This window comes from Astyanax mexicanus, chromosome 18, assembly GCF_023375975.1.
Source record: "Astyanax mexicanus isolate ESR-SI-001 chromosome 18, AstMex3_surface, whole genome shotgun sequence".
Lineage (NCBI taxonomy): Eukaryota > Metazoa > Chordata > Actinopteri > Characiformes > Acestrorhamphidae > Astyanax > Astyanax mexicanus.
The window spans coordinates 9,315,482-9,339,262 of NC_064425.1; the positions used below are offsets into that span (position 1 = coordinate 9,315,482).

Here is a 23,781-nt window from a genome sequence, read left to right on the forward strand (position 1 = left end):
AATGTGTTTTGAATGTCACTGTAAGTACTTATGAGTTATTATACAGACTTATTACAGTCATTATAAGGTTTTATGCATGTCATATAATGCATTATAAATGCATTTATAATACATTATGAATAAAGGGTTCATATGAAGTGTTGCCGCCATTTCTCAATATATTTTAAGTACAATTAAGTATATATTTTTTTTCACCAGGGTATCTCTGTCCATGAAACTCTAAAACTCTAAATATTTGGTAAAGTACTTCCATGGTTCCACCATAATCCCTGCTTACTTGCTGTGGGCAGGTCTATGCAAATATGTTCATGGTTGTAATGTCCTACAATTTACTTTAAAATGAATTAAAATAAAAAAGCTGGTTCAAATTTCAATATCCTCAGTAATGTAAAGAGCAAGAAACGACAAAACCTCCTCAAATTGGGCAAAAGAATGATTTAATTTCAATTCTATACTACAGGTACTTACAATATTTACAGTAAAAAAAACAAACAAAACAAGCAAAAACAAATCATTAAAATAAAGAGTTAATGTTAATAATTCAAAACTTTTTTTTTTTAGTAAAATTGTTGTGGTAGGGGTCAGTACGCCTCTGCTTGACTGTAGCAGTGTAGCACCTAACTGTATTGGATTCTGTATAATAATAATAATTACTGATATTTTCTCATTAGTCCAGTGTTTGGTTAAGGTTTAAAATAAATAATTCATACTCTTATAATCTCCGTCACGCCAAGAAGAAGAAAAGAAAAGATTAATTTCATAAAATGATCTACGTGTACGCTATTTTATTTGATGTATTTGTGTTTAGAGGTAGGCTATGGCTATGTTATCAGTAGTATTGGATTAGGGGTAAAGTCTGTAAGACCGTGTTGAATAAGACTCACTTTAGTTTCGAATAAAATTAGATTAGAAAGTAAAATAATCAAGAATATGAGATAAAAAATAATCCAGTGCAAACAATAAAGAACAAAGAAGCATTGGTAGCCAAGCAAGAAACTGAAACCGAGGCATTTTAGACTCATCTTAGACTTCTTTTCCACTTTTTTTTTTCTACATTAACAGTCGTTCATACGCTCATCAAACGATTAGGGGGTCTTCTCTTCAGAACGATTGTGAGAAATAAACTGGGTTTGTCAGTTTTTAGCATTTAAAGGAACAGTTAGTTGAAAAATCAACATCAACAGTGAGTGGTTTAACTGAAAACCACTAAAATCTCGAAGAAACTGATCCAAGGAGAGCGGAAACTGTTGTAACAGCAAAGGGGGACCGACTCCACACTAATGACTTTGAGGATTTTGAATTGGATGTCAGAAATAAAAGCTCCTGTATTTGTAATATATACGCCCCAATACTTTTGTCCATAGAGTGTATTTTATTTGTGCAAATAATTATTAATTAAAAATGATTTTGCACAAGGTTGAGAAAATATTATCTCGATTTGTTGCTTGTCGATTTGTAGCCTTTTTGCTTATTGCTTACTGCTTGTTGCTAAATTGTGGCTACAAATTGTGTACTTACGCTGTCTCTTTAAATCACGGCTATAAATTAAAGGGACCGACTCCACACTAATGGCTATGGATTTCTAATTGGACGTTTTTTCCCATATAGTGTATTTTAGCTGGTTAACTGCATTTAGGATTTGTGATCAATCAATCAAGTTAATTTCACTTTTTTATTTTTTTGTAGAGCTGTTCCTTTACATTTTCTAGAAAGGGATTAAGCCTAGTTTTGGACTATACATCATTTAGAACTGAGATTTTTTAATTTGTAAATAATAATCACAGTTTTTTTTGTTGTGGCTTGGATGTGTTTACATCATTTTTTCTCCTCTGATTTTTCACCAATTTTTAAAGATATCTGAATAATTAATGATAAAAGTTGTAGAACCAACACTGACTAAATCAATCAGCGAGTCAGTACATTTCTCTAATGTCAGCCACAATATCACACCAACCCTCCACTCTGAATACACACTCTGTTTACACAGTTTTAACCCCAGAGTTATTAGTAAATGTTGAAATGTATAAAATAAATCAGTGGAAAAAAAATAAAACATTTAGTGAAAATGAATGTGTTAAAACTATGTGTTAAAGCTAAATAGCTATGCATTACCACACAGCTGCTTCAAACTGCTTCACACTAACATAACCTTCGCAGAAAATAAAGTAAAGTAAAGTAAAAAAAAAGTGTTTAAAAACTTTCAAAAAACGTCCTTCAACTTCAGATGGGCGAAAAAACGAAAAAATAAATGGGCCAGCCCACCCGCCAGCATTATTTTAAGACATGTGCGCTCAGCTTGACCCAAAGGCCCAAAGGCCCAAAGACCCAAAGACCCAAAGACCCAAAGATCCAAAGACGTTCCAGGACCTTTCTTTTAGACTACCGAGTGACGGAGGAGTACAAACGGTGGAGGATGAAAACTAAAAAAGATGTGCTCCTCTCAGACAGACATGCACTTCCAGAAGGTTTTCTGACCGAAGAACTTCAGAGCAAAGTTCCCAGCGTTCTCCAAAGGGTCGCCGCCGTCCGCGATTGCTATATTAGAAAGGGTGACGTGGCTCGTTGGCCACGTTTCAGCCTCTGGGATGGCCGCTTTTATTGCTAATCCGCCGACGTAGAAGAACACACAGAGCGAAAAGTCAGGAGAAGTACACTAGGTGCTGCTCAGTAGTGGACCAGACAGTTGGCATTGGACGAACTCTCATAAAATCGTAACGTACGTGATGTACGTGATGTACGTAATGTACGGTATGTATGTACGTCTCTTCCGTACGTTTGTTTTAATCATTTTGCTAGACGAGCGATCCAGCCCGACTCTGGGTGGGCACCATGACTGGCACGGCGCCCATGCGCTCCAGCGTGGCCTGGCTCACGGCGTACGAGTGCGTGTGCGTATGCGCGTGCGGGCCGTGAGACGTGGCGGGTGCCGTGGTGACGGTCGCCGGCGGTCGCAGGCTGAGGGAGCCGTTGCTGCGGGTCATGGCAGGCGGGGACGGTGCAGAGTTGGTGGTGACCACCAAAGTTTTGGGTGGCGGAAGGGTGTGGCTGCCGTTGGCGTAGGCGGGGGCACGAGGAGGGGCGGGGCCACCGCCGCTGTGCCCTCCCCCGCTGCCGCCGCCGGCTGTGAAGGTCTGCCGCGTGTCGCCGTTGTAGCGCGTGTAGGAGTTGGTGTCGTAGTTGGGCTTGGGGTTGTGCCAGTAGCGGCTGTTGTAGGTGTTGGTGGAGGTCAGCGTGTCGTTCTCCGAGGACGAGGCGTCGGCGTGGAAGGCCTTCACTGACGAAGACCTTTTAGGAGGAAGGTCGTCCTCTCTGGAGAAAGAAAAGATGATTGGTAAAAGATTTGTTTGTAACACTTTATGATAACTTTCATTAATATATCTTTAACTAATGATTAATAACATTTTTTTTCACATTTTAAGAAACAAAAAAAGTTGCTAGTTTAAAGTATATTAATGAAAGCTGTTATACAGTTTTACCGATTTGTTAAGATAGTCAATCATTTACTCCTGAGAGGATGATTTCCATGGTTTGGCACGAATCGGCACTGAATGCAAACAAACTGGGCTGTGATTGGTTTTCTCAGTGCTGTTAGTTTCTCAGAACTGTTCAGTGGGAGGGCTTACTGATACATGGATCTGCTGATTGGCTCCACATTTGCTCAACTTTGTATCCCATCATTTTAAACTGCTTAAAGATTGAGACCAAAATACAGTACCTTTCAAAAGTTACATTTAGTGTTTTTCCTTATCTCTATTTTTCAGTTAAGCATTATTTCATTATTTCTTAAAAAAGTATGGAAAGGTCATTTACAGCTCTCAAAACAAATAAGAGAGCACTTTAAAATGCTGAGTTTCTTTGATTTTATCAAAGTGAAAACCTCTGGAATATAATCAAGAGGAAGATGGATGATCACAAGCCATCAAACCAAGCTGTGGCATAAAGTTATCCAAAACCAGTGTGTAAGATTGGTGGAGGAGAACATGCCAAGATGCACAAAAAAATGTGACTAAAAAAAACAGGTTTATTCCACCCATTATTGATTTCTAAACAAGGAAAATGGAAAAATCCTGTAACCGGTCAGCTAAAAGCAACAGTAAATGTAACAGTACGCCTAGTTACAACTTTGTCCTGCAAAAGAAAAAGCAGCCAGGTTCCAGATTATGTTATTTTTCTGTGAACAACAGAATAAAGTTATGGAACGCCAAAGAATACTGGTGTTAATAAATGCTTTTTGAAGTACCTTGGTTAGCATTTATAAAGACTTATTCCAGCTAGTGCCGTTCTTTACATTTTTTGAGAAATTCTTCATGGGAACCAATGGAAACCAACTCATGAAATGCTGGTTAAAATGCTGCTTAAATCCTTTAAAATGTTTTGTTTGTTTATAAAACTTGTCAAGACATATGTAAGTAGCAACATAATGGATTACATAATGGATTCATGTTTAAATTGTTCTTAAATTGATTTGAATTTGGTTGGTACGCATAGTGGATAACACCACCACTGTCTGGATAAGCATGTCACTTTATACCAATAATAGTCACTGAAAAATACTCTTTATTTAAGTAATTCTGGATCTTCCTGAGTTTTAGCCTCAAGTTATAGATTGGCCTGTTGCAATAATTAAGTCATTGGCTTATCTTATGATAAATAAACATGATGTTGATAACTTTCCATTCATCTCAGTTTTAAAGCACCATATCTCATCACCATATCCTGCAACTGCAGTGACATCCGGAGGCCCTCACCTGATCTCGTTGGGGATCTCATCTTCTTCGTATCTGTTCTTGTTCCTCCAGTAGAAGAGACTGACCACCACCAGCAGTGAGCAGATCACCACAGCCAGGACGGCGGTGGCAATGGTCCCGGCGATGAGGCCCACGCTCTGGGGCTGAGCTAGAGATTGAACACACAGACAAAAAAAGAGATAAAGTATTTTAAGCTCAGATGTTTTAATCACTTTCATGGCTACATACTAAAAAAAATGATGAGTAAAATTTTGCAACTTTCTACATTTGCTTTTTTTAAGTAAATTTAATTTCAGGTAAATTTAAGTAACTTCAACTCGGTTTCAAGACTTAAATGTTACATACAATAAATAAGTGAACTGAACTTCAGTCAATCCTTTCTTTTAGTAAACTTTACTTCATTTATACAATATTACTCAAATAATTTAGGATACATAATATATTATAATTCCTGAAATTTAAATATTTTTAGTTAAAACACACATATTACACTGTCTCAACACATGGACTCATGTAATACATTCTTTTTAGTATTATAAAAACAATGTATTACATGCCATTCCTGTGTTGTCATTGTGTTGGCATCCATGTATTAAAAATATTTACATTTCAGGAATTATAAATTATTATGTATCATAAATTATGTGAGTAATATTGTATAAATTAAGTCATTGTAATTAGGTATAATTGTATGCAGAAATGAAGTAAAGTTTACTAAAAGAAAGGATTGACTGAAGTTCAGTTCACTTATTTACTCTGTGTAACATTTAAGTCTTGAAACCGAGTTACTTCAATTTATCTGAAATAAAATTGACCTAAAAAAAGAAAATGCAAACTTTGCGAAACTTTTTTAAAGTACATTTGAATTTCCAGTCGTGAAATTTTCTCCTCACTGCTAAATACTCCACAGCCAACTGTCAGTGATATTACACTACCTGGTGAGAAAAAAAGTCTCCACCTGGATGTAAGTAGGTAAATGATGTGGGGTTGGTTGATGCTGCAGTTGGTCTGCAGGTTTAGGATCAGCAACACTATGTGCTGAAAGAATGAGGTCAGCTGACTACCTGAATATACTGAATATAGACCAGGTTATTCCATCAATGAATTCATTCTTTCTTCCCTGATGAACACGGCCATATTCCAAGATAACAATGCCAGGATTCATGGGGCTGGAATTGTGAAAGAGTGATTCAGGGAGCATGAGATCATCATTTTCACACATGGATTGAGAGAGAGTTCACCACAGAGACCAGACCTTAACCTCTTTGAGAATCTTTGGGATGTGCTGGATGGAGAAGAGCTGCTTTGTGCAGTGGTCAGACTCTACCATCATCAATGCTGCTGCAAGATCTTGGTGAAAAATTAAGCCAGCAACACTGGATTGAAATATATATTGTGACATTGCAGAAGCTTATTGAAACAATGCCACAGTGAATGTGAGCTGCAATCAAAGCTATAAAGACGGTCCAACCAAATATTAGAGTGTTTTTTGTTGGCCAGGCAGTGTATAACACAGCGAAAGAGACTGGGAAGGATAGCTTTCTGCTTTTTTATTTTAGATTTGATTTAAATTAGAGCATATATGGAGAATGTCTCTACATGTGGGAGGAATGTTTAATTAAAACAGTAACTCACGTGCCACCACTTGCAGGTTGAGCACGCAGGTGCTCTTGCCGATGGCGTTGGAGGCGGTGCACTGGTACAGCCCGGACGTGGTGGTGCTGATGTTGCGTAACGTCACCGTCCCCTGCATCTGATCTGAGGAGCAAAAAACCAACACAGAGCTTCAGAGCTCAGTTTCACACAAAGTTTTAAGCTTAATAAAATTAATACCTCTAAATCTAATAACCATTATTTAATATCAGACAAAGATAACTTGAGTAAATAAAAACAGCTCTGGAAAAAAATAAGAGACCACTTCAGTTTCTGAATCAGTTTCTCTGATTTTGCTATTTATAGGTTTATGTTTGAGTAAAATGAATATTGTTGTTTTATTCTATAAACTACGGACAACATTTCTCCCAAATTCCAAATAAAATATTGTCATTTAGAGCATTTATTTGCAGAAAATGAGAAATGGCTTAAATAACAAAAATATGCAGAGCTTTCAGACCTTAAACAATACAAGAAAACAAGTTCATATTCATAAAGTTTTAAGAGTTCAGAAATCAATCACAGTTTTTTATGCATCTTGGCATCATGTTCTCCTCCACCAGTCTTACACACTGCTTTTGGATAACTTTATGCCTTTTTCTCCTGGTGCAAAAATTTCAAGCAGTTCAGCTTGGTTTGATGGCTTGAGGTTTTCAATTTGGTAGAATCAAAGACACTCATCATTTTAAGTGGTCTCTCATTTTTTTCCAGAGCTGTATAAAAAAACACTATTTAAATAATAAAATTGATTTATTTAAGGAAAAAAAAACAATCCCAACCAACCTTATTCTGTGTGAAAAAAGTGCCCCTAAACCAACTTTGGTGGCAACAACTGCACTCAAGCTTTACTGATATCTGGCAACAAGTCTTTCACATCTCTGTATAGAAATTTTGGCTCCACCCTTCTAGACAGGATTGTTATAATTAGGCCACATTTGATGGTTTTCGAGCATGAACATCCTGTTTAAGGTCAGACTTTGACTAGACTACTCCATAACCTTCATTTATAGTTTTGTCTTTTGAGCCATTCAATGATAGTGTGGTATTACATTTATTATGTAATACCTACATTTATTATGTAATACCTATTTTAGTTGCTGCCCTCACAATAAACTATATTAAATACTGAATAAATCATTTGGGTTTGGTTTCGTGGACAGGGATTAGGTTGAGTTGTAGACTTTGAATTCTTTTCATTGGAAAATCTTGTTTTAGAACGATGTGTAGTCCAAGACTAGGCTTTAATTCCTGACTAGGAAACTATCCCACAGTTTCTAGGATCTAATACTATGTTATATATATATATATATATATATATATATATATATATATATATATATATATATATATTGATAAGTTTAAATTTTTTATTAAATATTAAATCACACTCCCGATTTGTGAGCAGGCCTATAATATGGAAAAATCAGCAGTGAATTAATAAAGTGTTTAAGTGTTTAAATGGTGATTAAGTGTTGCTTTAGTTTCTATGATAAACCACTAGATGTCAGCAGCGTATAAGGTATCAGGCACTGCGGCGTGTTCCCACTGAGAGCTCCATCACCACTAAACAACAGTGCACTAATGAAGCTCAGTGTGAAGAGGAGAGCTGCTGTTAGAAGAAGGCTACCCTGCAGTTCTCCCCCGTCATCTACACTCGTTTGCGACACTCGTTATTAGACACACAAGGCTCTCATTCCTAAGGGGGGTAATGAATGAAATTTGGGAACAAAATGATGGAACAAAACTAACTGTGGGTGAACTGGAGGCCTTCTGGCATCAGGTGAGCATCAGGTGATGCTCTGTAGCCTTGTTTTAAAGCAGCATCTAGGGTTGGAAGCGCAGCATGCCACAGTTAAAGGTGTAGTTCGGCGGGAAATCTCATTTAGATCAGACAAGACATGGATTTTATACTCCTACAGTGGGGTAAAATTGGGTGCATAACCTTCCAATACATGTTTGTTTCAATAGCTGCTTTACTTTGGCATAGGGCTGGATGATAAAGACAATAAATATACAGCTCTGGCAAAACTTAAGAGACCACTTCCGTTTCTTAATCAGTTTCTCTGATTTCTATAAACTACAAACAACATTTTTCCCAAATTCCAAATAAAAATATTGTTATTTAGAGCATCTATTTGCAGAAAATTAGAAATGGCTGAAATAAAAAAAAAGATGCAGAGCTTTCAGACCTCAAATAATACAAAGAAAACAATTTCATAGTTCATTTGGTGGAATAACCCTGCTTTTTAATCACAGTTTTCATGCATCTTAGCATGTTCTCCTCCACCAGTCTTACACACTGCTTTTGGATAACTTTATGCTTTGCACTCCTGGTGCAAAAATTCAAGCAGTTCAGTTTGGTTTGATGGCTTGTGATCATCCATCTTCCTCTTGATTATATTCCAGAGGTTTTCAATTTGGTAAAATCAAAGAAACTTGTCATTTATAAGTGGTCTCATTATTTTTCAGAGCTGTATATATATATAGATATATTTAAAGTACCAGTCAAAAGTTTATTTTCATTATTTAAAAAATATAAAAAATGTGTCTATTACAGATTAATACAAGCAATACTATGAAGTAACACATAAAAAAGTGTTAAACAAATTAAAATCACGTGTAACAGAGGTAACTCTTGCGTAAAAAAACACCTTCTTTCTTGGGGTGGTCCTGATGAGGGCAAGTTCCATCATATTTTTTATCGTCTTTGCTGTGGCTGCGCTTGAGAATACTTTCTAGAGTATAAGTTCTTGAACTTTTTTTTTTTTAGATTAATTTACCTTCATTTTGTTTATATATTTTTTGTTACTTGATTGAGTAGTTACAAACACTATAAAACCCTGAAAAACAGAATTTTTGATATCCTCAATATGTGTTTTAAAGCATATTGTCTGTATTGCAATAAAATATTATGTTATGTTATACTGCCCAGCTCTACTTTGGCATAACACTAGAAATACATTTTATTTAGAGCCGAACTTTACCTTTAATCTTGGAGAATTAACAGGAGAATAAACACACACACAAACTCACACACACACACAGGAGCAGGTAGGGTGTAGGCCACTCCACGGGGCAGCTCAGGGGAGCGGAAGTGCAGCAGATTTACCAGAGAAGGTGGGGCAGAAGGGCACTCCTACTGCCAGGGGTTTAGTACCTTGCATGGCGGTGTGAGGCAGTTTGGGGATGGATTCCAGCTTCTCCCAGGAGTAGGTGGGGGTGGGGATCCCCTCCTCAGAGCCACACAGCAGCATCACATCACTGCCCACATCCAGAGACCCCTGCACCCGACACGTCGGCACTGAGGGGGGCACTGAGAGAGAGAGAGAGAGAGAGAGAGAGAGAGAGAAAGAGACAGAGAGACAGAGAAAGAATATTTTCATTCTTTATTAAATCAGAAACAGAAGCTCTGAATCTGCTGCTGCACAGTTTGTGTCGGCCATCCTCTAGTCCTTTATTAGTGTCCACAGGACACTGCCCACAGGACACTGCCCACAGGACAATGACCTAAGCATGTTGCCTTCAGGACACTGCTCACAGAACACTGGCCTAGAAATGCTGCTTTCAGGACACTGACCTAAGAATTCTGCCTTCAGGATATGAACCTTAGAACACTGACCTAGAAACTATGCTTACAGGACACTGACCTAAGTATGCTGTCTTCAGAACACTGCCCACAGAACACTTACCTAAGACTGTTGCCTTCAGGACACTGACCTACAAACGCTGCCCTCAGGACACTTACCTAAGGATGCTGCCTTTAGAACACTGACCTAAAAACACTGACCAAAGAACACTGACCTAAGAACACTGACCAAAGAATGCTGCCTTCAGGACATTGACCTTAGAACACTTACCTAGAAACTATGCCTAAGGATGCTACCGTCAGGATGCTGACCTAAGAACACTGCCCACAGGACAATGAACTAAGAATGCTGCCTTCAGGATACTGCCCACAGGACACTGACCTAAGAATGCTGCCTTCAGGACATTGACCTTAGAAAACTGACCTAGAAACTATGCTTACAGGACACTGACCTAAGGATGCTGCATTAAGGACATTGACCTTAGAACACTGAACTGAAAACTATGCCCACGGGACATTAACCTAAGGATGCTGCCTTCGGGACACTGACCTAAAGACACTGACCTAAACATTCTGCTTTCAGGACACTACCCACAGGACACTGACCTAAGAATTCTGCCTTCAAAACACTGCCCACAGAACACTGACTAAAGAATGTTGCCCTCATGACACTGCCCACAGGACACTGACCTAAAAATTCTGCTTTCAGGACACTGCCCACAGAACACTGAACTAAGAATGTTGCCTACAGGACACTGCCCAGAGAACACTGACCTAAGAACGCTGCCTTCAAAACACTGCCCACAGAACACTGACCTAATAATGCTGCCTTCAGGACACTGCCCACAGGACACTGACCTAAGAATGTTGCCTATACAGGAGATTGCCCACAGGACACTGACCTAAGGACTCCAACCTAAGAATACTGCCTTCAGGATACTGCCCCCAGGACACTGACCTAAGCACACTGAAAAGTGTCCTTTACACTACAAAGTGTCCCTGTATATGATCAGTGGAGGTGATAGCATATATAATATTCTGTGTAGAGTGAAGAACCATGGAGGTGGTCATAATATTCTGCAGGGATTTTGTATTTAACATATAGATGTATATATAAAAAGTTTCAGTGTGAATAATATTCAGATTGTTGTTGTTGATTCAGACACTAGATGGTGCTGCAGTATCAGGAACTGCAACCAAGGACACACTGTTTCCTTTCTGATGTCCTATGAATTATACTGATTTCTTATTATATATTTCTATAAATTGTGTATATATTGAGAGATATATTATAATAATACTAATAATCCCTGATATTAACCCTTGTGTGGTGTTCATATTTTTGTTACTCGTTTACTTTGTTACTTGCATTTAATTCAGCAAAATTAAGCTGAATTAATTAATTTTACATTAAAATGCTTTACACATGCTTGCTTCACCTAAATTGCAAGCAATATAAACAGCTTACATGGTTAATATTTGCGCTTTACCTTTCTTATGTTATATTTCTTTTAAAAATGTACTACTCTTTTTTTTATTAGTTTTTAAATAAAGTGTAAAAGAAAATGAATTAAACTCAAGTTATGAGTAGAAAATTTGTTTAGTTTCAAATTTACAAATGAAGCAATGTTTATTAGCCCATGGCCAAACATACTGTATGTAATATAAATGTGTAGGGGGGGGGGGGGGGGGGGTGTACAGTGTGTGTTTAACGAAAATGTGTTTTGATATATGTTTTTCACAAAAAAATGAGCCAATGCCAATGAGTTTGAGTTAGAAAAAATATTTTTTTTAGTATCATTTGATGCAAAATGAAAACGGGTCGAACACACGACACAAGGGTTAAGGGACTGGTGCACTCACCGAGCACGGTCAGGCCGATGACGCCGATGTTGCGGCCTCCCCGGTCCGGCAGGTTGTTGACCAGGCACTGGTAGGTACCCGTGTCGGACAGCTGCGTGTTGTTGATGAAGATTGAGGCACTTGTGCTGGGCATGGTGGACACGAAGCCCACCCTCCCATTCATGTGATTGGCTAAGCTGAACACCTGACCGCCCTGGTAGATGATCACCTGGAGAACGAGGAAGAACAAAGAACAAAAGAACAAAAACAGACAAGACACTGTCAGTACAAGAATATTTTACGTTTTGTTCTTAATCGTTCATTTTCACAAATATTCAGCTTAAATTTAGTTGTTCAAGGAATTTAAAGTATTATTTAGAGTAAAATGTTTAGAGACCCATCTTCTAATTCAGTGTGTTTTCTTTCTTTCTTTTATATTGTAAATTTAATATAAAAGACTATATTAATGCTATACAGAAACACATGCCAAATTTTATTTTATATTTATCTTTGAGGACCGATCTGCACACTCTTGCTAATTTAATCTCAGTGTATTCATGAGTTAGAGTCACCTGGGATAGTTGGTAAAACTTCCTATGAACCCTGTATTCATGATGCCTTATAAATGAATTTATAATGCATTGTATGACATGCATAATACATTATAATAACTGTAGTAAGTCTGTATAATAACTCATTAGTACTTACAGCGACATTCATAACACATTATAAACTACAAGCGTAAGGGTTTATAAACAAAAGGCTTATAATGCCTTATAATATCTGTTCATAAGGACATTGTACAATGTGGTGTTGTTATGCACTATACCACAGATTTGGTATATTTTGGTATAATGCAGGGGTGACCAAACTACGGCCCGCGGGCCATTTGCGGCCAGTTTCCTTTTTTTCCTTTTTCCTTTTAGGTATTTTAGAAATAGAATGAAAGTTGGTCCGCTGTTAAGCAAATTTTTATAATGTGAGATTCAAAGTTTGAACGCTAGGTGTCAGAAACGGGCCAAAGAGTCTAAAAGTGGCGAGAGTGAAGTTGAAGCACAGAAAAAATGGGCCAAAGAGTCTAAAAGCGGAGAGAGTGCTCAGTTGTAGCTCAGAAAAACGGGCCAAAGAGTCTAAAAGAGGAGAGAGTGCGCAGTTGTAGCTCAGAAAAACGGGCCAAAGAGTCTAAAAGCGGAGAGGGTGCTCAGTTTTAGCACAGGAAAAACGGGCCAAAGAGTCTAAAAGCGGAGAGAGTGCGCAGTTGTAGCGCAGAAAAACGGGACAAAGAGTCTAAAAGTTGGCGTAATTAAGGAGTTTAATATTAAGAGGCATCATGAAATGAAATATCAATTTGAAAAATCTTAGTTTACACAACACTGTCAAAGACAGATAAAGATAGTAAGTTAGGTAAAATGGTGTGTAAATGAAAGTAATCAGCAAAATGTATTATTTAAAGTGGTATATTTCATTATTTGTTTTATTATACAGTCTGTGGCCCGTGACTTCAAATATATTTTCTATCTGGCCCCCAACAAAAAAACACCCCTGGACACCCCTGGTATAATGCATTATAATAGCTGCTATGATTTGCTATGCAAATTAAGCTTTTATTATTAATAAAGTGTAACACGTTATTAAGAGGAATCAGTGGCAATGATGGCATCATATGATTTAGTCAGAGACCCGGGAGTGATTGTAAATAAAACTGATTATGTGTTTTTTTAAGCAAATAAATAGAGTTATAATGGAAGAATAAAACAAGTGACTTTGGAGAAGATCTTAGTTTTAGGTGTTTTCCCAATGGATTTCTTGCAGATGCTTTACCTCACTGGGATATAACTTTTTTTTTCTAACTATTGTTAGAAAGAGTAATTTCTGCCCTTTCTAGTCATTTATTAAATATGTTAATGTGTGAAGGGATTCCTGATTAATTAAGCTGAGAACACAAGGTGTGATTTTGGATGTAAAATCTGTCTGTCGGGTTCTAAGGGTTAAAAAACAAAAACAAAATAAGGGTTTTGGAGTGGCCTAGTTAAAGTCTGATTGAGATGCTGTGGCATGATCTTATACAGGACATTCAAAAGCAGAAAAGCAGTGTGTAAGACTGGTGGAGGAGAACATGCCAGGATGCTTTATTCCACCAAATATTGATTTCTTGACTCTTAAAACTTTATGCAATATGAACTTGTTTTCTTTGTATTGTTTAAGGTCTGAAAGCTCTGCATCTTTTTTGTTATTTCAGCCCTTTCTCATTTTCTGGAAATAAATGCTCTAAATGACAATATTTTATTTGGAATTTGGGAGAAAAGTTCGCTGTAGTTTATAGAATAAAACAACAATGTTCATTTTACTCAAACATAAACCTATAAACAGCAAAATCAGAGAAACTGATTCAGAAACTGAAGTGGTCTCTTATTTTTTTCCAGAGCTGTGTGTCTCCAGACCTAAACCCAGTTGAGCATCTGTGGGGCATCCTCAAACTGAAGGTGGAGGAGAGCAAGGTCTCTAACATCCACCAGCTCCTTGAAGTCGTCATGGAGGAGTGGAAAAAAAGGATTTAAGTGGCAACTTGTGAAGCTGTAGTGAACTCCATGCCCAATAGAGTTAACCCTTGTGTGGTGTTCGTGTCTGTGGGACCCGTTTTCATATTTCATCAAATGATACTAAAAAAATATTTTTTCTAACTCAAACTCATTGGCATTGGCTCATTTTTTGTGAAAAACATATATCAAAACACATTTTCGATAAACACACACTGTACACCCCCCCCCCCCCCCCCCCCCTACACATTTATTACATACAGTATGTTTGGCCAAGGGCTAATAAACATTGCTTCATTTGTAAATTTGAAACTTAACAAATTTTCTACTCATATCTTGAGTTTAATTCATTTTCTTTTACATTTTATTAAAAAACTAATAAAAAAAGAGTAGCACTTTTTAAAAGAAATGTAAGATAAGAAAGGTAAAGGGCAAATATTAACCATGTAAGCTGTTTATATTGCTTGCAATTTAGGTAAAGCAAGCATGTGTAAAGCATTTTAATGTAAAATTGCTTAATTTTGCTGAATTAAATACAAGTAACAAAGTAAATGAGTAACAAAAATATGAACACCACACAAGGGTTAAGAAAGTGCTGGATAATAATGGTGTCCACACAAAACATTGAAATTTTGGGCACACTTTGGCCATTTTCACTTAGGTGTGTTGAGTTATTTTGAGGACACAGTAAATGTACACTGCCTATCTTTACATGCAAAGCTTTCCTCCAATCTAAATTAATTCATTCTGATTTTAGAATGTGACTAAGATGTTTATATGACATTTTTCCCCAATAGTTTGAGTAAACTCTCAGTTCATATGCATGCTACAAAAAATGCAATCAAACATGACACGCATAAGTAGTATCGTTTAGTGTACTCGTAACCATGACAATAACAATGAGCATCACGTGACGTCAGCTAGCATGAAAGGATCAACAGCAACTGGCTAACTAGCTATGCTTCCAGAGTTTGCAGTTGGTATGTTTGTTTCTTTAATAGCATTAAAACTAATGCAGACTCAGGAAAAACGAATTCACATTTTCTTATTATTTGTATTAGTATTTGTTCAGCTTTGTAAACTTCTGCCATGCTGCACATGTACATATGCAATATGTATTTAAACATTTCGATTGGGGATCCAATCGGATGATAGACACCGGGAGTGAATGAACCCAAAATGTACCTTTATTAGGAAACATGTCCTCTTTTAACACCCAAAACAAACTTAAAGAAACATAGTAATGGCACAGTGCACTTCGAGTCACTTAACTTTAGTTTCTCTTAGGTTTGTGTAGCTTCAGCCTTCCTCTCAAAGTCAGTGTATCTTTTGAGTGAAGGCTGAGGCAGGGTCTTTATAGCGGTCCAATGTGAGCCAGCTGGGACAGACCGGGGCTGCAAAACATGGTGTGGAGCGGACCCACGGTTTCCCTGCCTCTGCACTTCCCAGTGTGTATATATAGATATATGTGACTATAACCTACTTTGATTCAAGCTGGGAACTTTTCGGGTTCCAGGAATGTCTTTTAAATGGGTGTATTTTTTATGATATCATGTTACCATTATATTAATGTCAATTAATGGTGTTAAAATGCCAGTACCATCGTATTTATCAATCATTTCTGGGACAACATATTGTTCGGAAAAAAAATGTTATCATGAAAGGTGTTTACAAGGCTATTATTCTTCTTTTTAATGGATAATTTAAAGTATTAGTATAGAAATTGCATTTGGAATGGTCTCAATCAGACTACTCTATTCTAAATAAAGTGTTTATATGGAAGCACTCTATTCCGCTTAAGCTATTAGTATTAGTCTGATTATTAACAGATTATAAGGCTGCATGTTAACGTAGCCACTGTTGTACAAGCTGAACACTGATTGTGAATTATAAAAAAAAATAAAGCATTTATATTGTATGGAAATTCTAATAGGCATCTCATAATGAGAGACATGAGATGCTTTTAATGGCAAAGTTAGTTTCCGGAGAGCTAAAGAAGCTTTTTTGATCATCTATTGAACGTTTCTCGCTCATTTCGTAATAATTCCGAAGTGTTCTGTTAAAATCCCAGCGAACGTGAACCCGAGCTGAGCAGCATCCTGTTCCCTTACAGCTTTTAAAAAATGCTCTTCAAACTCTGGCTGAACTTCTCAACACTGGAAAAGCTCTACAGACGACTGAGAGTGTGAGAGGAATTGGTGGGGAACATTAAAAGAGGGCACACACACACACACACACACACACACACACACACGCGATAACACACATTTACACACACGCAACATGCAAATTGTGTTGCCACGGTATAACCTTAAATCCCCAGGCTCATCATTCAGTAACTACATTGTGGATAACATAAAAAATACAGCTAAAGTACTGCTACAGCAAAATTGGTAAAATGATTAGATGATGATGATACAGGTGCATTTAAAAAAAAAAGTCAGTAATTCAGTTCAAATTTGACAGATTGATTGATCTATTTTAAGTGCTTATTTATTTTATTGTTGATTATTAGAAAATTAGAATATTATATAAGACCAATTGGTACTTTTGGAGGTGTGGGCAGTGTGCCAAGTCCTGCTGGAAAATGAAATCCACATCTCCATAAAAGTTGTCAGCATGTCATCTGCTGGTGCTGGTCCACTGTGTTTTATTATCAAGTCTAAAGTCAGTATAGCAGTGTTTTCCCTAAAAAATCTTACAGCACTTCATGCTTCCCTCTGCTGACGACTTTTATGGAGATGCGGATTTCATTTTCCAGCAGGAGATGCACCTGTACATGCATGATAATATTGGATTTATATCGGTATGGCCAATATTTCAAAGCAATACTTTCTAATGTATTTATTGTATACTGGAAAAGGAAAAAGGACCAACCGATGGCCATAGTACTTTAAAATCCACTAATTTAAGCTCATTTTTATTTATTTATTTATTTATTTATTAATCTCTTGTATAAAAGTGTATGTCAGCATCAGCAGATATATACAGTGATGCTTGAAAGTTTGTGAATCTTTTAGATTTTTTTTTATTATATTTCTGCCTAAATATGATATAAAACATCAGCAGATTTTTTTTAGATGCAAGTCCTAAAAGTAGATTAAAAAAAGAAAAATAACCTATATGTGCACTTTCAAAGCTCTCAGCGCCTCAGTTTAAATATCAGGGCTTTCAGAATTCTACCAATGAAGTGTGGAGATACTTTGAGCTTGTTATATAGTGTAAAAATATAAATTTCTTTGCATGGGTAACTATATGCCCCAATCACTAGCATTATAAACCTGTTGGGAGCATCGGCTAAAAGCGCTGTATTTCTGGGGGAACGCTGGGGATGAACAGTGAACAGAGGTGGGCTATTCAACAAAAGTTCACACTCGTTATTATGATTCACTACAACCCAAGTCCATTTCACGCAGGACTTCTCCTTTAACACGAGCTGCATTATTAATACTACAGTCAATTCATAAAGACAGGTACTATAGTTTACAACAGGATATTACACAATAGTTACTACTATACTATAGATTATTAAAGCACTCTAATTTCCTGCTTTATTAAGTTGTAATAAGATATTAATAAAGGGCAAATGTTCACACGCTTCTTATTTGCTGTATCGAACTTAATTGTGTTGAATTATGAATCTTGTGACTCGTTACAGCTCTAGTTTACAGGCTCACACACACACACACACACACCACAGTGTTATTTAACCTCATGCCCATCTATTGTGGTGCCATGGTTAACACACACACACACACACACACACAGCAGTGTGGTGTAACTGCGTGTCAGTTGCGGTGCTGTGGTTTCCTGAGAGCGCTTTGCTTTTGTCCTTTTATGCACAGATGAATAGGCATCTCTTCAGCTGTGATGAACAGCAGTGAGCCCTGCAGTGCCCCTGTGTGAGTGTGTGTGTGTGTGTGTGTGAGTGTGAGAGAAAGAGAGAGAGAGAGAGAGCAAAAGAGAGAGAGAGAGAGAGAGTGATTAAGAGGAGAAAAGGGAACGAAAGTGAATTCTGTGTTTAGGTTTTTTCTTCGTCTTTCTCTTTATATCTCTTTATATATCTGTGTGTGTGTGTGTGTGTGTGTGTGTGTGTGTTTGTGTGTGCGTGTTTGTGTGGTGGGGGTGTGCTTTCATTTTTTTCCCTTATTGTACCTTCACATTTAGTGAAATAGTCTTATTTCAAAAGTCTAAGTGATTAGCAGCTACTACTTTACTCTATTTTGAGCACAACAAAGCATAGCTTAGCATCTAAAATGTTTAGCAGATCAAAGCTAAACTTACATTTAGTATATTTACTGAGTGGGCATACAAAAAATAAGTGCATCCAGAAGTAAGTGTTGGACTGCAATGCTATTCAGAACAAAGCTAAGGAATTTGGACACTAGTTTAGCGATCTATAGGTGAGCCTTCAACCGTGCTCCGTGGAGTTTAGTTCTTTGCTATCGGAATGACGGGAAAAGTACACCTTGGATGACTCGAAACGTGCAAAAGACATGTACTAATTCTCTTTAAACAATTAATCATGGGTGTGTTTTGGGTATAACGTGAAATAAACCAATCATCGTGTCACTTGCCATTCTCTTTAAGAGCCAGGTGCGTTCTGACTTTTTGGCGGATTGCTATTTTAACTATGCAGTGCTACCTGGACATCTGCAATGCTTCTCAGCTGAGGAAACTGCTTTTCTACATACATACAGAGTGTGTAGTGTGTAATGCACAAAAGCAAATTCCAGATCACATTTGGTCATCTTTTCTGACACTTTAACAGCACCATGTTACATTAAAAAAGTCCTGCAACCAATAATACTTTTTCTGAACACACACTCTGGTGCACTATTCCAACAAGACAATGCTCGTCTGCATAATGCTGCCTTCTCCAGAGCTTGACTGAATAGTGTACATATATGCTATTGTTTAAATAAAGATTAAATGTTCTTTTTTTCAATATATTAAAAAAAACAAAGCTTAATCATGTAACATAACTGAATGTACTAGCTCTAAACACTATAATAAAGAATATAAAGTGAAATTAAATGATAATTGTTTCAACAATGTTTAGGTGTATAGAGTTCACAAGTTCAGAAACTTGGAATCTGCAGTTCCGTGCAGAATAAACAAAACAAAATAAATATAAATCTGTGTGTGTGTGTGTGTGTGTGCTGAAAGCTGAAAAGGAGGTCATCGTTCTCGTGCAGATGATGTTGATCCCTAAGAAGTGTCTTGGCATTGACTCTGCTGTCCACTGCCACATTGGCTCCACCCCCATCATCCACCATAATCCATCGCCAGCATGGACTCTCACATGGAAGGAGGATGGATCCCATCTGATGTTTCTGAGCACTCAATGGGCACTGGGTACATGAACAACCCCAAAACATGGGACCACCCAGGTCAACGCAGCTGAAGGACCACATGGGTAAGATCAGTGATAGAGTGGATGGTACTGTTATGGTATGGCATTATTTCTAAATCGGAATCCCTTTTATACCAATTGATAAACACCACCAGGCTAGGCTGTGCTGCTAAAATTCTTCATCTCAGTTCTCAAAACATCCCAGTTCTTTAAATTAAAGCTACCATCTACAAAGGATCTACAGGGGTTGGACAATGAAACTGAAACACCTGTCATTTTAGTGTGGGAGGTTTCATGGCTAAATTGGAGCAGCCTGGTGGCCAATCTTCATTAATTGCACATTGCACCAGTAAGAGCAGAGTGTGAAGGTTCAGTTATCAGGGTAAGAGCACAGTTCTGCTCAAAATATTGCAATGCACACAATATTATGGGTGACATACCAGAGTTCAAATAAGGAAAACTTGTTGATGCACGTCTTGCTGGCACATCTGTGACCAAGACAGCAAGTCTTTGTGATGTATCAAGAGCCACGGTATCCAGGGTAATGTCAGCCTACACCAAGTAGGACAAACCACATCCAACAGGATTAACTGTGGATGCTGTAAGAGGAAGCTGTCTGAAAGGGATGTTCGGGTGCTAACCCGGATTGTATCCAAAAGACATAAAACCACGGCTGATCAAATCACGGCAGAATCCAATGTGCACCTCAACCCTCCTGTTTCCACCAGAACTGTCCGTCGGGACAATAAATTATTGTGGTCTAAAACCAGGTGTTTCAGTTTCATTGTCCAACCTCTGTATATGGACCATCAGAAGAAAGTGTTACCAGATATTCCAAATATCAAATCAAATGTTTGACTCACCCATCCAAATCATTAAACTCAGGAGGTTCCAATCGTGTCTATGATCACAGGTGTATAAAATCAACAGCTAGTCACGCTACAGACTGCTTCTACAAACTTTAGTAAAAGAATAGGTCTCAGGCTCTCAGGAGCTCAGTGAACTCCAGCACTGTGGTACAGTGACAGGATGCAGCACCTCTGCAACAAGTCCTGTCGTGAAATTTCACTACTCACTACTGAATATTCCACAGCCAACTGTCAGTGATATTATAACACAGTGGAAGAGACTGGGAATGACAGCGACTCTGTGCTCTGTCAGTGTAAAATAACAGAGCGGGGTCAGCGGATGCTGAGGAGCATAGTGCACAGAGTGAACAACAATAGTGAATAATCTTAATCTACATTAGAAAAAGAGGTAAATTACATTAAATCATTGTGTCACTTTTGATAAGGCCCAATTTTTGATGGCTAGATAACTGGGTCACAACATCTAAAAACCAGAACTGATAACTGATAACAGGATCATGGGTACCCAAGGCTAATTGATGCAATCCATTGTTGTCCCCACCTCCCAACTTACAGAACCTATATTTACCTGTAAGTATTGTAGTCTAGTTTTTGTCCCAGATACCACAGGGATACCACCTACCATCAGATGTCTTGTGGAGTCCATGTCTCTAGTTGTCAGGTCAAGCAAGACCTACTCTATATTAGAAGTAAGTTTGTGTATATGTACAGTGTTTTAAAAATCATTAATCACCCACATAATATAATAAAAAAAATGGTTTGCCAAAAATGGTGATCTAATTTTAGACAAAAACTGTGACTGCCATGTTTCCTTGGACCTAAATCTGGATCTATAACTGCCAAACTATTTTCAATTGATATGGATATTACTTTACTTTTGAGACACCCTATGAAGGAATAAACTTACCAGAATAAACCTTGGTTGGGTCGACCAACAAATCCATGTGTGGAGGTACTGTGGTCAGCGCCAAGATCAATGGGTTGTTGTCACATTTTATATGTCCAAAAGTCCAAAGTCATGTGTAAGATAATATTCCAACAGGACAATACTCATCCAAATATACCAACATGGTTGACGGCTCACCTATAGATTGTTAAAGTAAGCTGCAATAGATCCATCAAGCCTCCAGAACAGCCTGAGTAGCTGAATTACGACACTGCAACATGCTACAGCATCTTGACTACAGCTCTGTTTGTGGACTTCAGTTCGACTTGGGCTGCAGGTCAGACTGTCCGAGCTGTTAGCGCCATATCCCATCTGCCGATGGATCTCCGAGTTCCTGACCAGCAGGAGGCAGCAGGTGTGGTTATGAGAACAGAGCAGACATGTACCCTGTGTACCCTGCCAACGCTCGAGGACATTTACAACAGCAGGGTCACAACCCTTCTAACCCTGAACATCCAACTCGTTCAAACACTCCCCCAGGGTAGAAGATCCACAACCATCAAAGCCAGCACAGCTTGACTGCTAACAGCTTTTTGTCTCTAGGGCTGTGGTGCTTCACCAACCGCAGTTGACCACAGACCTCGTATTCTGCAGATTCCTTATATGGGTAACAGAGTTAGGTTTACAAATGTCACAAAACCATTTATTAGAGGCCTGTGAACATGTGAACCATGTCTAGAAGCATTGATGATGTCTATGGGCTTGAAAGAATCTGGGATGGACCATAATACAGCTAATAATACGGTTAACAATATTCCTTCCTAAAGCTAAATATTCCTTCTCACCACTTCAGTGGACAACTATACTCTAACTTAAAACTGACCTTGATTCTGATTTATGCTTTATGAGGTACAGGGGTTGGACAATGAAACTGAAACACCTGTCATTTTAGTGTGGGAAGTTTATAGGCTAAATTGGAGCAGCCTGGTGGCCAATCTTCATTAATTGCACATTACACCAGTAAGAGCAGAGTGTGAAGGTTCAATTAGCAGGGTAAGAGCACAGTTTTGCTCAAAATATTGCAATGCACACAACATTATGGGTGACATATCAGAGTTCAAAAGAGGACAAATTGTTGGTGCACGTCTTGCTGGCGCATCTGTGACCAAGACAACAAGTCTTTGTGATGTATCAAGAGCCACGGTATCCAGGGAAATGTCAGCATACCACCAAGAAGGACGAACCACATCCAACAGGATTAACTGTGGACGCTGTAAGAGGAAGCTGTCTGAAAGGGATGTTCGCTGGGTTTTACCCGGATTGTATCCAAAAAAACATAAAACCATGGCTGCCCAAATCACGGCAGAATTCAACGTGCACCTCAACTGTCTGTTGGGACAATAAATTATTGTGGTCTAAAACCAGGTGTTTTAGTTAGTTATTGTCCAACCCCTGTAGAGTCACTTGGAATGGCTTTCAGTTAACAGCTGTGCTGTTAAGTACTTGAGTTTTTTGTCCTTTTAATGTGTTTGAGAGCATCACTTGTAATATTGTGAAGAGGTAGAGTTGGTATACAGTGACTAGCTCTATTTGAGTAATGTTCTAATCCATATTATCGCAACTACTCAACTAACTTCAGAAAAAAAAAAATACTTTAAGAAATGAAGGTCAGTCAATCCAAAACATTTCAAGAACGTTGGAAGTATACTCAAGTGCCGTCACCACAAAGAGCATTAAATATGTTATGATAAAACTGGCTCTCATCAGGACAGTCCCACAAAAGGAAGACCAAGAGTCCCTCTGTTGCACAGGATACATTTATCAGAGTTACCAACCTCAGAGACTGTTAACAGAACCCCAGATAATAAGAGCATCTAAATACTTCACAGAGTATTTTGGTTTGTATTGATGCTAATTCGCTTTCCAGCCTTAGAAGATATCGAAAAATAGAGAGTGCTGTAGAACAGCTGATACCACTTTGAAATAAGGCTCATTTATAAAGGATGTATACATAGTTTATAAAGGAGTTTACTTATGGTTATTAATTAGGTTATAAACCATTAATAAGCAGCTACAAAAGACACATAGAAAGGGCAACAGTGGCCTGCCAAATAGAACCAAATAGTAATTCACAATACTTTATAATACTGTTAAACACTTACTAGATGCGTTTCTTACTTTGTTTTTTCGATCAGTCAGCATTAACATTTCTGTTAATAACTTATTTCATTTAAATTTAATAACAAATTAAATGACTCAACTGACATTCTATATTAATTTATTAGATATGTTAAAAAAATAAAA

The 23,781-nt window shown here is 37.7% G+C and overlaps 1 protein-coding gene across 1 annotated transcript in view; it reads right to left on the reverse strand.

The window, feature by feature from the left end:
- Positions 1-420: 420 nt before the first annotated feature.
- Positions 421-23,781, reverse strand: part of igsf11 (immunoglobulin superfamily member 11) — a 175,750-nt gene continuing 152,389 nt past the window's right edge. Inside the window, exons 3-7 of the mRNA XM_022669362.2 lie at positions 11,851-12,058; positions 9,559-9,714; positions 6,384-6,506; positions 4,749-4,896; positions 421-3,309 (exon numbers count right to left, since the gene is read on the reverse strand). Of these exons, the coding sequence (XP_022525083.1) occupies positions 2,793-3,309; positions 4,749-4,896; positions 6,384-6,506; positions 9,559-9,714; positions 11,851-12,058 (1,152 nt within the window). The 3' untranslated portion in view covers positions 421-2,792. The remainder of the gene's footprint in view (positions 3,310-4,748; positions 4,897-6,383; positions 6,507-9,558; positions 9,715-11,850; positions 12,059-23,781) is intronic.